The following is a 13,764-nucleotide window of genomic DNA, read 5'->3' on the forward strand; positions in this document are numbered from 1 at the left end:
ATTGATATTTTCTAATTTTAAAGTTCTCAATTCATGTTTTTTTCAGAATGCAAATGCAACCACTTTGAGTTATTTGGTGACTGGTTTAAAGCCGAATACACTCTATGAATTCTCAGTGATGGTGACCAAAGGTCGAAGATCAAGCACATGGAGTATGACAGCCCATGGGACCACCTTTGAATTAGGTATGTGTTGTCAGAAGCCATGTCACATGGCTGCTTTTACTTCCCAAGGAAAGAATTGAGTGCATGAATTGACATATTTACAAAGCACAGTGAGCAACTACATTTGAAATTCACTGTTTGCTATTTCAGCTGACAAGTTGTGTTTTTTTAATTACTGAACAAGAACATTAGCAAATAACAGGATACTACAGGGAAAACATGATAAATTACAAAGCACTGGGTAGATGTAAGGGATTATTGCCATTAATCCTGTTTTACTGGTGAACTGAGATAGAAAACTGTCCTTGACCAAGCAGTTCCAATGCCATGCTTGCTTGGAGCCTGAACACTTTGCTAGGTGACCCCAAAGCTGCCTCTGCAGTTTGCTTGCAAGCAAATTAGCGTCTTATAAAATCTTCCACTGAAATAATCCTTAAGGTCTTTGTAAGTGGACAAGAGAGGGAAAAGATGACTAAGCAAATTAAAGAGAGAACAGGCTATCTGGGTTTGAGATTCTGTTTGGTTTTTGCTGACTTTTAGACATCCCTTTCTGCTACCCCCTGGGCTTTCCTAGTCTAGGGATATGCATAACCATTTCAAATCTCTGTCTATTTTGGCCTCCTATTTCTCCCCTATATGAATAATGAAAAAATGGAGTTATAAATTCTCCACAAACTGGGCTTGGCCTCAGTGTCTTTTTGTCTTCTGCACAGTTCGTTGGACTTCGTACAGAGAAAAGGGTTGGATTTGAAGAGTTAGAAATACAGGGCATGAAAGTTTAAATAGACCTTGAGTTTGCTTTCTTTGCCAACCATTTTAAGAAAATGTTTCTACTTCAATCCCAACCCATTAGCTAACAAATGAGATTGTGTTTTCCATTAGGATATTTGCGTTTCACCAGGCTTCCTTACATTTTATACTAAGAGAATTCTAGTATTTTAGGAAGAGTTGAGTAAATTTAAGGATGTGCTTAATTTGCTCATTTTCCTACTAGTGTGTTAAAAGTTTTCAGCTATCACATGGAAACACAGGAAACATATTGTCCTGTTGCATAAACGAACAGCTTCACTTAAGAGCTGTAACCTCAATAGTTGGCAGTATGTTTGTAGAATAAACTCATAGTGAAAAATATTAATCTGTAAATCATCTATTCTTTGAAGAAATAGGGCTTTTAAAAGTTATATTTGGGGCTGGGAGTGGTGGCTCGCACCTGTAATCCCAGTGCTTTGGGAGGCCATGGCAGGCGGATCACCTGAGGCCAAGAGTTCAAGACCAGCCTGGCCAACATGGCGAAACCCCATCTCTACTAAAAATACAAAAATTAGCCGGATGTGGTGGTGCACACCTGTAATTCCAGCTACTCGGTAGGGTAAGGCATAAGAATCACTTGAACCCAGGAGGCGGAGGTTGCAATGAGCCGAGATTGTGCCACTGCACTCCAGCCTGGGTGACAGAGCAAGACTCCATCTCAAAAAAAAAAACAGCTATATTTAGTTTGGAGAGCCAACTATAAATGAGAGAGAAAACTGTTTTACAATTTACAGTAGTCTAACAAAATAGTCCAGTGTGACAGGGAAAAAGTCATCTTGGACAAATTACATAACTTCTCTAATTTTTTGATGTCCTGATCCATAAAGCAGAGATGGTGATAACTACCTTTCAAATTTTCTACAAATATTAAGTGAGCTACTATGTGTACGTTACCTGGTATACAGTAGGTACTTGGTACAAATGCCACTTGACTTTCCTACCTAATTATCCTGTTTATCCCTGACTCCCAGCCAAGATGCCAATTCTGTATCTTCATAGTGTGATATTTCCTCTTTGGTACTCTGCATATTCTTCTTTTTGTTGGAACTTTTGATAGACAAACTGTGATTTCTTTGAAGCCGGAAGCTTTATCTTTTTTGCCTTGTGCCCTTTATTTTGCCTTATAAGTGGAAAAGGTTGAAGAAATAGTGAACTAATTTGAAATGGACAGAAATTATTAAAAATATTGTTATTTTGTAGTTCCGACTTCTCCACCCAAGGATGTGACTGTTGTGAGTAAAGAGGGGAAACCTAAGACCATAATTGTGAATTGGCAGCCTCCCTCCGAAGCCAATGGCAAAATTACAGGTAAGATGCAATCAAGTGTGCATTTCTTTGTGCCCTCTTCCTGCCTGACAGGAGTATTCCAGGAGAGTACCTTGTTGCTGGGAGAAGTGGGAGTCTGAAGGCTGGCTTGGTCATTTTATGGGAAGGTGTGAGTCATGATGGTCCTTGAAATTGGGGCGAGGCTGTGCTGGTCGCCCATAGCGGCATAAAATGGGTTGCCTGTTGGTGGTTCTGACTGCAGTCCGGGGATATGAGGCACTAGACAGCCTTTGGCTATAGTGGGACTTTGTAAACATTTATTTTCCTTAGAAAAGCTGTTCTTCTCTGTCTCTGCCTAGATGGACAGCTTCAGAACCATATACCCCCTCCCTGGTTCTGTAGTGTGATACCCAATAAACAGAGATTCTGCTCTTGTACCCTGAAGCCACACACACACACACACACAAAGGCCCATTAGATATTTAATTCCTTTGCCCCACCCCCCGGAGACCTGCTGCTTCAAGTACCTGTGCTCTTAGAGTTAAAAGTGTGAACTGGCCTAGGCCTTTGTAGGGACCTGGAATTTTTTCCTTGTACTTTCAGAGGAAAACCTTCCACAGTAGAGGGGACACTCTGCCTTCCTCAGCCTTGTCAGGGAGGGAAGCCTGATAGGGTTCAGCTGCTCTTACTTCCTTTAGCGCCTCTGCCCCATGTAGATGTGTGCTGAGGAACTGGGGTTTGCCCTGAAGTTCCTTTGTATGAATAGGTGGCCTAAGGAAATGGAAAGTGTTTCTTAGCACTGTCCTGCTTCTTGCTTTCAGTAGGAATCTCTTTCCATACACCCTGGTCTTTATGTCATTTTTTTAGGTTTTGACTTTGCCTCTTTTGTGAAAGAATGAATCATGACTTGACTTAGATTACATTTTACTTTGTCTTTTAAAACCGGCAACAGCGCAGTGCCCTTTTGCTGTGGGTCAGATAGATTCATGGTTGTGACGCTTCCCTTCTCAGTGTGGGAATTAAGTGCCCCCTGGTGGAAGTATCAGGTGACAGTTCACTGTGGCTCTGCCCAGGAGTTCCTAGGAGATCACACTGGTAAGAGCTAAAACAGCCTGTCAGGCAATTCCTGGTTTTCAAAACTGCATTATTTTAATTGTAGACCCTTGAGGGTACATTATTCAAATATTATGCTATAATATGCATATGATGTAATAGGTATTTATTGATTTACTGAAGGCAAAAGGAAAAGCAGGAGTGAGATTTCTTTTCCCATTAATTCTTTTGGACAGGTTACATCATATATTACAGTACAGATGTGAATGCAGAGATACATGACTGGGTTATTGAGCCTGTTGTGGGAAACAGACTGACTCACCAGATACAAGAGTTAACTCTTGACACACCATACTACTTCAAAATCCAGGCACGGAACTCAAAGGGCATGGGACCCATGTCTGAAGCTGTCCAATTCAGAACACCTAAAGGTAATGCTCCCCAAGCTGAGGGTTTTGTTGTGTGTCTGACACTATCACTTGAGCATATAGAGTCTGTGGATAATATATGAAGTCTTAATGATGAGCTGGTGAGCCATGATGTGAAGATTTATCCCAGAATGATTCCTCACCTACTCATTGACCACCAATTCAGTGCTCCCTGGGTTACCAGCCTAAACATATCATATAAAAGAGGACATTGGCTCCAGGCTATTTGGGGCAGATGAATTGCAGTGATCTAAAAGTTTTTACCGGTCAGATCAGATGTGATTCTTTTGGTTCCCATATAGAGAAATAGTAGTGTGTTCTTGTGATGGATGGTTCAACTCAGGCAGGCTGTTAACCTGAAAGACTTATTTGTGGATGTTACAGAGAAAAAGAGACTAAAAAGCACCTTTTAAATAAATCCCTAGATAAGAAAATGAAGATAAAGCACTGAACTAAGTGAGGCTAGCCTAATAAAATTTAATTGGGGACTGAATCTAAGGAATTATAGAAGCCCTGTATGAATTTAAATTCTGTTAGTACTAAAGTCAAGTTTCAGTTTGTTTGGAAGTTTGTGGGGGTTTTAATTTTTTTCCTTTAAAAAGTTCTGCCTGTCCCATCTTCAAAGCTTGTGATCCTTGCTCTTGTTTTTTCTTCCCCTGTGCTTGGCCTGTTAGCGGACTCCTCTGATAAAATGCCTAATGATCAAGGTAAATGAGTAGATGGCCTCTCTTTTCTTTCCTTTCTTTTGTGACCTATTGTTAGCTTTTGGTTTTTGTTTCTTTTTTTTTTTTTTTTTTTCCTGAAAAATCAGCACCATGTGTTAAAAGCCACACATTTATTGGCCAAAGTAGAGTTGAGTCCATGTTCTGAAAAGCTGGGGAATTTATGTAGAAGCTAACTAGGCTGGCAGAAGAAAACTGAACCAGTAAACTGGTCCTGCAGCTGTAGGAGATTGGTCTTAAGTGTGGATCAGATCATCCTTTGTGCTAAGATATTGAAGTTCTGTGACAACGATAGGCATTTAAGTCATGATTAGACCGATCATACCAATTGTTCATATTTGTAGCAATTGTTCATATTTGATCATACCAATTGTTTATATTTGTAGCATCTAGAATTTTATTAGTGTCTTTAAGTGGAAAGTTGTATCACATTCAGTGAATACCCTATTTTCCTCTTCCCACAAAGAATCCACAAATTTACCTTACTAAATGTTGTGATTCTCTGGAACTAAATTACTGCTTTGTTTATTCTGTTACCATAAACTTAATTCAGAGCTCTTTTTTCATTTCTCCCCTTAAATATATCATATATTTAAGATCATATTAAAAGAGGATCAAAACTATTTGAAATAAAAACTTAGGCCGGGTACGGTGGCTCAGGCCTATAATCCCAGCACTTTGGGAGGCCAAGGTGGGAGGATCACTTGAGCCCAGGAGTTCAAGACTAGCCTGGGCAACAAAGTGAGACCCCCCTCCTCTACAAAAAATAGGAAAAAAAAAAAGTTAGCCGGGCATGGTGGTGCGCACCTATAGTCCCAGCTACTCCGGAGGCTGAGGTGGGAGGATTGTTTGAGCCTGGGAGGTGGAGGCTGCAGTGAGTCATGATCACACCACTGCACTCCTGCCTAGGTGACAGAGTGAGACCCTGTCTCAAAAAAAAGTAAATAAATAATAATAATAGTGATAATTGAAATGGGGACTTAGGAAACAGGGGCCTCCATGTCACCATTCTTGAAACCATCTGTCAATAGTCTTTACACTGTAACTGCCATGGTGGAGGGATAGCTATACTTTGTGATTTTTATCTCTAGGAAGTCAGCTAATGCTAGTATGTTTTCCATACTGAGAATGAACATTAAAAGTAAATTTAATGATTGCTTTCTTGGTTTAAGAGTAGTTATTAGAAGTGCAAGTTATTTGGATCTTGGCTAATGGCAAGGAAGAGTCAGAACTTGAGGTATCAAGTTTTCCAAAACACTCTGGAAATGTGTTTGCATTCAGTGAGTCTTTTGCTGTACAGCGGAGAAACTGCAAACATACTTTCTGTTGTGTGAAAGTGCAGGAATATAAAAATACCCATAATATATATATGCACAGAATATAAATGGGCTCATTGTTTTCTCACTTGATTCCATAACCAGAGTGCAATTCTTAGCTGCATGACACCTCTGGTATTTAAAATTCTTTACTCATTGATATTTTTGGTGCTCGGTTCATCCTTGGAATTTCTTGTTCATAGTTTACATTCAAGAGAAACAATGTTGGGAAATACAGGAATATAAACCATCCAGTTTGTTAGCAATGTGTGTTCTTTGACAATTATGGACATAATCCAATGCTCTGGATAGTTTGGCTTAAATGTAGCCTAGCTGTCAACTAAGTACACTTAAACCTGAAGAGCCTTGCAGGTGCTAAGCCATCTCCACCAGCTAGACTTTGTCATAGTGAAAAGCATATGAGGAACAACTGGACTCTTAATCTGTGGTGTGTGTCATTTGGGAGAAATGATGGCATCAGAAGTAAGGAGATAAAGTAATAAGTGTGGACAATTGAAAAAGGGCCAGGGACTGTGAGTAAATTCTAGAATATGCCCTTTTGGATATCCAAGAACTCCTGTTACCTTTTTTTGGTAGGTTTTCAGTTTCTGGAAGCATAGCATTGTTTTAGTCACTGGATTTATTCTGTTAGATGAACTGCATACACAAACTTCAGATTTAAATTTTTTCATTTTATCGAATATATATATCTCTCTCCTGATAATTTATAGAAGTACTTGACATTAGCTCTAATGTTTTGCAGAAACACCTAGTTTATACATTTCTAGTAAGGCTTTATTTGTAGAAATAACTCTGATTTATAAGTGGTTTTTGAAGCTTCATGCTCTCTGCCTCTGTAAAGAGAAGATTATACTCTTTTGTGAAGATTTTTTATGCTTGTAATAGGAGTAGTTAACATTTGTGGAACATCTACTATGTGTCAGTCAGTATTAAAAATATTTTATGGTATTAAATTTCCATTTAATCCTCACAACAGCTTTGTGAAGTGGATACCATTATTATGCCTGTGTTACAATGAGAAAACTGAGGCCCAAAAAGAATAAATAACTTGCCCGAAGTCAAACAGTTGTATATGATGGAGGCAATATGGAAGTGCTGTCAGTCTATTAAACAATGTGCTATATTAGCCTCATAGTTAACTTCATAAAACAGCTTTTACTTTGCAATTCTTTCAGACCTCTTTTTCAGGAGAAGTATGATATTGCTTTCTGGGTATAAACCTTAGATTGACACCTTTGCTTTATTGGAAAAAGTTCCTCGTATTTGCTTTTCCCAAGCAGCTTTTCCTATAAATGTGAAGAGCAAAATTCAAGGCCAAGTATAAGAATTTTTTTAAAAACTGATATTTGCACTTTCTGAGGCCTCCTTCTGGGGTGGTCCTAGGCCTGAGGTCAGCAGCCTCACTTAGTATGTTCCCTGATGATGGATTAGGAGACAGTGTCTTTTTGAGCAACTAGGAGGAAGACTGTTTTTTTTTTCAGTCTCTGAATGTTTAGGTGACTGAGCAGGAACTGAGAACCTGATTTGAACTTCCATTTACCTTCCTGCACCTGCTTAGCTTAGGGTAACTTTATATTCAGAAGGACAACTTTGTAATTTGAGAAAAGAATCTAAACAATACTAACACCTGCTAGGTCAGGTATTAGTATCCACATAGCCAGGTCCCTTGGAAGAGTATAGTTCTTTAATGTAGACATTAACCTAATTAGTTCCCTTGGTTCCTTTTCTAGGAAAAGCTACTTTTGCTGTAAGTCCTCTGAGCAATCCTTTGGGAACTGTTTCCTAAGCTAGAGAAATAGCACCTGCTGTCCCAGCTTCTAAACAGCAGTGACAGTCAGCTCACAGCTGTGAGACAAGTGTGTCAGTCTTTCAGATGCCTCATTACATAGAAAGCTATACCTTAGTTTGCTTTCCACACATAGACTATAGATTCCCGTGATTTATGTGCTACTTTATTTTCTCATGGACAGAATAGACTAAAAATTGTGTTTTTTGTTTAAAACACTCCCTAGCTATGAAGTGGACTGTCACGCCAAATGTGCGGGGTCATTATTGACATGATTTCTTCTCCTTTAGCCTCAGGGTCTGGAGGGAAAGGAAGCCGGCTGCCAGACCTAGGATCCGACTACAAACCTCCAATGAGCGGTAAAGCCCTTCCCATGGCATTTTTTGCTTACTATGGACATGAAGCAGTTTTGCTTAAATTTTTGAAATGTCCTTTATAGCTTGTGTGTGGTGGGTTGTAGCATATTAACCTGTTTTCTTTTATTACTAGATTTAAGTGTTTGCCAAATTACTCCAAGCCCATGCGTCGTAGGACCCATAAATAAAATTGTTTCCCCAGTTATCCAACTTAAGATTAATTCCTAAACAATTTGTTCATCCTGTTGCCTACTGCCTCTAGAAAAGAGTTAGAGTTTCGCTTTCAAAAATAAACCCTCTGGTGGGATTAGCCACCATCCAAAACAAGCCAAACAAATGCTTTTAGAATCATTAAGTTCTTCCAATGCTACTACTTACTGCAGTGTTTTTAGTTTAGCAATTCTAGAAAATTCTTCCACTCTCCTAGCCATCCTGAGAGCTGGTGCCTTCTAATTTAATGATGACACCCCCGTCTTTACAGAGCTTCACCATATATAAGCTACTTTCACACATGAAGTCACAATTGATTCTTACAACATGGTGAAGCAGGGGAACAGATACCATTATTCTCATTTAACACATTCAGAAACTCAGTGGAGAAGTAATGTGCCTGGGGCCACGTGCTAATTATGGCAATCTCAGGACCAAAACCCAGGGCTTCTCATTTCTGATTGTGCTTTTCCCACTGTCACATTCAGCCTAAAAAAGCAGTGGGTCCTGTACCAGACATGGGAACCTAGAGTGGCAAAGTGTCCACAGAAGTAGTTACTAGGAATGACCCTTACTGTCTCTTCACATGTGGAAGAGAGAGACATATGAGAGAAACGCCTGTCCTCTAGTAACTCATAGTCTAATTGTAGGAATACGATGATGTCTTAATCTCCAGCTATCTGTTTAAATCAAAAGTGGAACTGCCCAGACTTTAATGAAATCAGCCTTAAAAGAACCAGACAAACTTAACATCCTTCAGAAATAATTATGCTTCAGGTTCTAGGACTCTGTTTATGAGTTTCTTCTTCTCCATGTGTATGTGACATTTATATTGTGTCCACAGTACAATTTTTAAGGCTGTGAGGAAAGTAATTACTCCTTTGTCTTTCTTTCATTTATGTATTCACTCATGCATGCATGTTTTTTTGGTTTTTGTTTTTTGTTTTTTGTTTTTTTTTTTGAGATGGAGTCTCGCTCTGTCACCCAGGCTGGAGTGCAGTGGCATGATCTTGGTTCACTGCAACCTCCACCTCCCGGGTTCAAGCGATTCTCCTGCCTCAGCCTCCTGAGTAGCTGGGATTACAGGCGCCCACCACCACGCCCAGCTAATTTTTGTTTTTAGTAGAGACGGGGTTTCACCATGTTGGCCAGACTAGTCTTGATCTCCTGATCTCAGGTGATCCGCCCATCTCGGCCTCCCAAAGTGCTGGGATTACAGGCGTGAGCCACCACGCCCGGGGCCCGCGTGCACGTTTTTAAAGATGCAGGTTCTATGTGACAAGCTGTGGGAGCAAGAGGAGTGAGTAACAAACTACCTGATAAAGGGAAAGCTTCCTAGAAGAGGTGCCATCTAACCCGGATCTTCAAGGGTGCTAGAAGATTGCTAAATGTCAAGAAAGGGATTGGACATTCCAGGAAGCAATATCAGCGTGTGCAGAGGCATGGCAATATATTAATAAAACAGCCTGCTCTCTCCAGGGGTCACACTGCATAGAGAAAGGGTAGAGATTGAGTTGAAAATGCAGGTTGGAATCAGCCTGTCAAAAACTCAAGTACCAGTGCTAAGAAATATGAGCTTTATCCTACAAATAACATGTGAAATATCTGACACCACTGGTACACTATGACATCCATCTTTTATTATCAACTGTTATTACTCTGATAGCAGTGAAGAATCAGTTGGGGGCTAAGAGTATAAAGTCAGGGAAGAGGGGTTAGGGAGCTGTTACAGGCCAGGCGTGGTGGTATGCATGTGTAATCCCAGCTACTCAGGAGGCTGAAGCAGAAGAATCACTTGAACCCGGGAGGCAGAGGTTGCAGTGAGCCGAGGTCACGCCACTGCACTCCAGCCTGGGCAGCAGAGTGAGATTCCATCTCAAAAAAAAAGGAAGCTGTTATAGTAGTCCAGATGAGGCATAAAGAAATGGCATATATATTGTCCCTGGTAGGACTGTTCTTTGGCAGCTCACTCTTGCTGTATCTTAGAAGAAAGCTTTTGTCCAGCTCATCCGCAAGAGGTCAGATGTGAGTAAATGAGAATTTGTCAGTGAAATGCAGGAAAGAACCTCTGCCTGCCTCCCATACTTCAGCTCCCCAGCCTCTAATTTGCAATGCCTGTCCTACCAAGTACCCAACCCTGTAGTTCAGCACTGCTGTTAATAACAGTGTTATGGAAAGCCCTACTCTAATATGAACAGTATGGTCCATTTTAATGGCCCCAGTACCATGGTCTTTCCCAAATATAAAAACATTATTTTATTGAAGGTCAGTATGTACAGTTTAAGTTGTCTGTCTGCTTACCTTTTTCTCATAAATGAAAGATAAAAATGATTGAACCAAATGTAGAATAGGCTCTTAATCCCTTCTAAATCAGCCCCAGATATAGCACTGTACTTAGATGTAGTCTGTAAAATGAAAGAAGCAAAGTTGGAGGGTCAGTTAATCCGGCATTGTGGAAGGGATTCCCACAATGACTGTAAATTTGGATTAGAACATAAATTTGGGCCGGGCACGGTGGCTCATGCCTGTAATCCCAGCACTTTGGGAGGCTGAGGCAGGCAGATCCCAAGGTCAGGAGATCGAGACCATCCTGGCAAACACTGTGAAACCCCGTCTCTACTGTGAAACACAAAAAAAATTAGCCGGGCGTGGTGGCGGGCGCCTGTAGCCCCAGCTACTCGGGAGGCTGAGGCAGGAGAATGGCATGAACCCGAGGAGCAGAGCTTGCAGTGAGCGGAGATTGTGCCACTGTACTCCAGCCTGGACAACAGAGCGAGACTCAAAAAAAAAACAAACAAAAAAACGCATAAATTTATAAGCCAGGTTGTTAGGAGAACCACTTCAGGAGATTTTTTTCCCCCCTAGACGGAGTCTTGCTCTGTCGCCCAGGCTGGAGTGCATGGCACGATCTCGGCTCACTGCAAGCTCCGCCTCCCGGGTTCGCGCCATTCTCCTGCCTCAGCCTCCTGAGTAGCTGGGACTACAGGCACCGCCACCACGCCCGGCTAATTTTTTTGTATTTTTTATTAGAGACAAGGTTTCACCATGTTAGCCAGGATGGTCTCGATCTTCTGACCTCGTGATCCAGCCGCCTCGGCCTCCCAAAGTGCTGGGATTACAGGCGTGAGCCACCGCACCCGGCCAAGAGATTTTTTTTTAAACACACATTCCAGGCCATACTTTGATGGTAGGAACTTCTTCCACAACATCCCACGCTGGCAGGATGCCTCTTAAGTACTTCCAATAACTAAAGATTCATTACTTGGCAAGGCAGCTCATCCCATTATTGTACACCTCTGATTGTTAGAAAGTTAAGAGAGAGAGTAGCTAGAAGGAAAGGGATTGGATATCCATGGTGGTTAGACATGTGTGGTGGGATTTGCCACATTTTATAATATGAGCATACATAACTTAAATAATGAGTAGGGAAGCAAAGAAACATGTTTCAAGAAATGGAAGACAGTAAGACTTACAGCTAGATTACAAAGCCTAGAGCTCATCCTTTCAGCAATGGGGAAATAATAATAGGAAAAGGAAAAAGAAAATCTGAATTTCCTTCTTCAGGGTCCTAAATGGTCCAGCCTCTGCAGCTTTTCCAGCCTCATCCCTTTTCTCCTCCTCACTTCCTTCCTTCTGACTTGCATCTCTCTGCTTAAACAACACTGGCTGCATTTCTCTTCCTTGAGAAGAGCTTGTTCCTGCCTCAGGATCCTTTCCCTTGTATGATGGGATCTTTCTTATTCAGATCTGAACTCAAATGCCATCTTCTCAGAGAAGCTTTTTCTAACCATTCAATCTAAATTGGCTACCCAGACACTCTGTATCATATCCCCTCATTTTCTTTTTTTCACACCATTCGTTATTAACTAATAATTTCATATTTATCGTTTGTCCCATTCCCCCCCGCCAAACATTCACATCTTTGTTGTTCACCATTGCACCTTTAGTACCTAGAACAATGACTGACACATAGTAACCATTCAGTATTTGTCAAATTAAGGCATACTTCAGACCTACTCTTTCTTGAAGTTGAACAAGAGAATTAACTCTGCGTAGGCTGTGTATTTATAAAAACAGACTTTACTTTTCATGCAATTTTTATAATCTCAGATATCTGCCTGTTGGGGAAAACTTTCGCTTTGTATGAATGAACATTTTTAAATGGTTTTGAAAACCAGAAAACTAAATGATTTATAAGTGGTGCTTTACAAGATGAGTTTATATATCACATGAGACACCAGAGAGGCAAGAGTCTTTATCTAAGTATATCTCAACCTTTGAAAGCTCTTGAATGTTCAGTACAATTTGAGAAGCTTTAATTAAGTACTATCTTTGAGCAGGCTCTGTCCTAAGCACTGTTCATAGGACAGACTCTTAGCTGTCTAGGAGCTTATCATCTAGAGAAGAGAGCCATGTCCACGCAGCACTTTTATATAAGGCAGAGCAATGAGTGTTATCAAGAAGTTCACGTGAGATATTAATGGTTCTGTAGCTTGATAGTATGCATGTTTTAAATTCTCTAACCCTAACACATATACCATTTCTCCTCTGCAGGCAGTAACAGCCCTCATGGGAGTCCCACCTCTCCTCTGGACAGTAATATGCTGCTGGTCATAATTGTTTCTGTTGGCGTCATCACCATCGTGGTGGTTGTGATTATCGCTGTCTTTTGTACCCGTCGTACCACCTCTCACCAGAAAAAGTAAGAAGCCCCAGATGCACCCCTTAGATTTTTGGCATCTTATCTTTTGCTTCCATGTGACTTCTGTATATGGAGTGGTACACAAAGTTAAGACATAAAAATACATGAAAAGGAATTTCAGATATTTTAAAAGAAAATGGGAAGTGGTTCCTCTTATCAGTCAGTGTCCTGGCAGAAAAGAGGTGACACATTTAAAAGGATTTCAAAAGAGATAATTTACAAAGTCATAGGTGGGGTTAGGGAAAACTAGGCAGGGATATTCAGAGGCTAGCAGCTATGATAAGACACCATCATCCTTGGGCCTGAAAGGGCAAGAGGAGAGCGCTGTTTTCAGAAATCTGAAGCAGTAGGAGAGGGCTTCCTGACAAAAGCAAGGTGGGTGCTAGAGGCATGCAGCCATTGCCAGCCTCCTCCCAGCGGACAGTGGCAGGAAAAGAAACACCTCCTACCCTCCAGCCTCTTGCCAGTGTCAAGTATTAGCTATACCCAGCTGGAAGCCAGGAAACCCAGCAGGATTGCCAAGTAATAGTTAATTTAGCTCAACCTCTGAGGTCAGAGAGCCAACTAGAGAATAGATGTGATGAGGAAAGTAGAAAGTGTCTGGCATTGCTGGTCACCCCCTTTGGAGCACCATCTGTACATGCCCACGGTGAACCCGATGCCCAGGAGTCTGTGGACATTCTTACAGGCTGTGTCACAGCACAAACGCCAGCCCAGTTGGAAGAAGACCATAGGCCTGTCATTCTAAATCTAAGTTTAAGAATATTTTTAAAGAATTGCTACCAAGTGTAGAGTTGGTGGTGGGGGTAGGATTGCTTTAAAGAACAGGAAAGGATCATTGATAATCAATTTATGAGTTTTTCAGAGAGGCTAAATGGCTGCTACCCTTGAACTCCTCTGGGATTTTGAGGGTTGTGGCTAATGGTCTAA

General features: G+C 41.0%; 1 protein-coding gene across 13 annotated transcripts in view; it reads left to right on the plus strand.

Annotated features, from left to right (window-relative positions):
• The window catches only part of NEO1 (neogenin 1), a 254,483-nt gene that overhangs the window by 219,504 nt on the left and 21,215 nt on the right, over positions 1 to 13,764 (plus strand). For 7 of the 13 annotated variants that reach the window (XM_063652736.1, XM_054451559.2, XM_054451565.2 and 4 more), the window contains exons 18-23: positions 47 to 185; positions 2,175 to 2,282; positions 3,530 to 3,724; positions 4,396 to 4,428; positions 7,857 to 7,925; positions 12,687 to 12,834. In XM_063652736.1, the coding sequence (XP_063508806.1) occupies positions 47 to 185; positions 2,175 to 2,282; positions 3,530 to 3,724; positions 4,396 to 4,428; positions 7,857 to 7,925; positions 12,687 to 12,834 (692 nt within the window). The remainder of the gene's footprint in view (positions 1 to 46; positions 186 to 2,174; positions 2,283 to 3,529; positions 3,725 to 4,395; positions 4,429 to 7,856; positions 7,926 to 12,686; positions 12,835 to 13,764) is intronic. The other 6 variants (XM_054451560.2, XM_054451566.2, XM_054451563.2 and 3 more) reach the window with 1 other exon arrangement.

The sequence above is a fragment of the Pongo pygmaeus genome, chromosome 16 (genome assembly GCF_028885625.2).
Source record: "Pongo pygmaeus isolate AG05252 chromosome 16, NHGRI_mPonPyg2-v2.0_pri, whole genome shotgun sequence".
Lineage (NCBI taxonomy): Eukaryota > Metazoa > Chordata > Mammalia > Primates > Hominidae > Pongo > Pongo pygmaeus.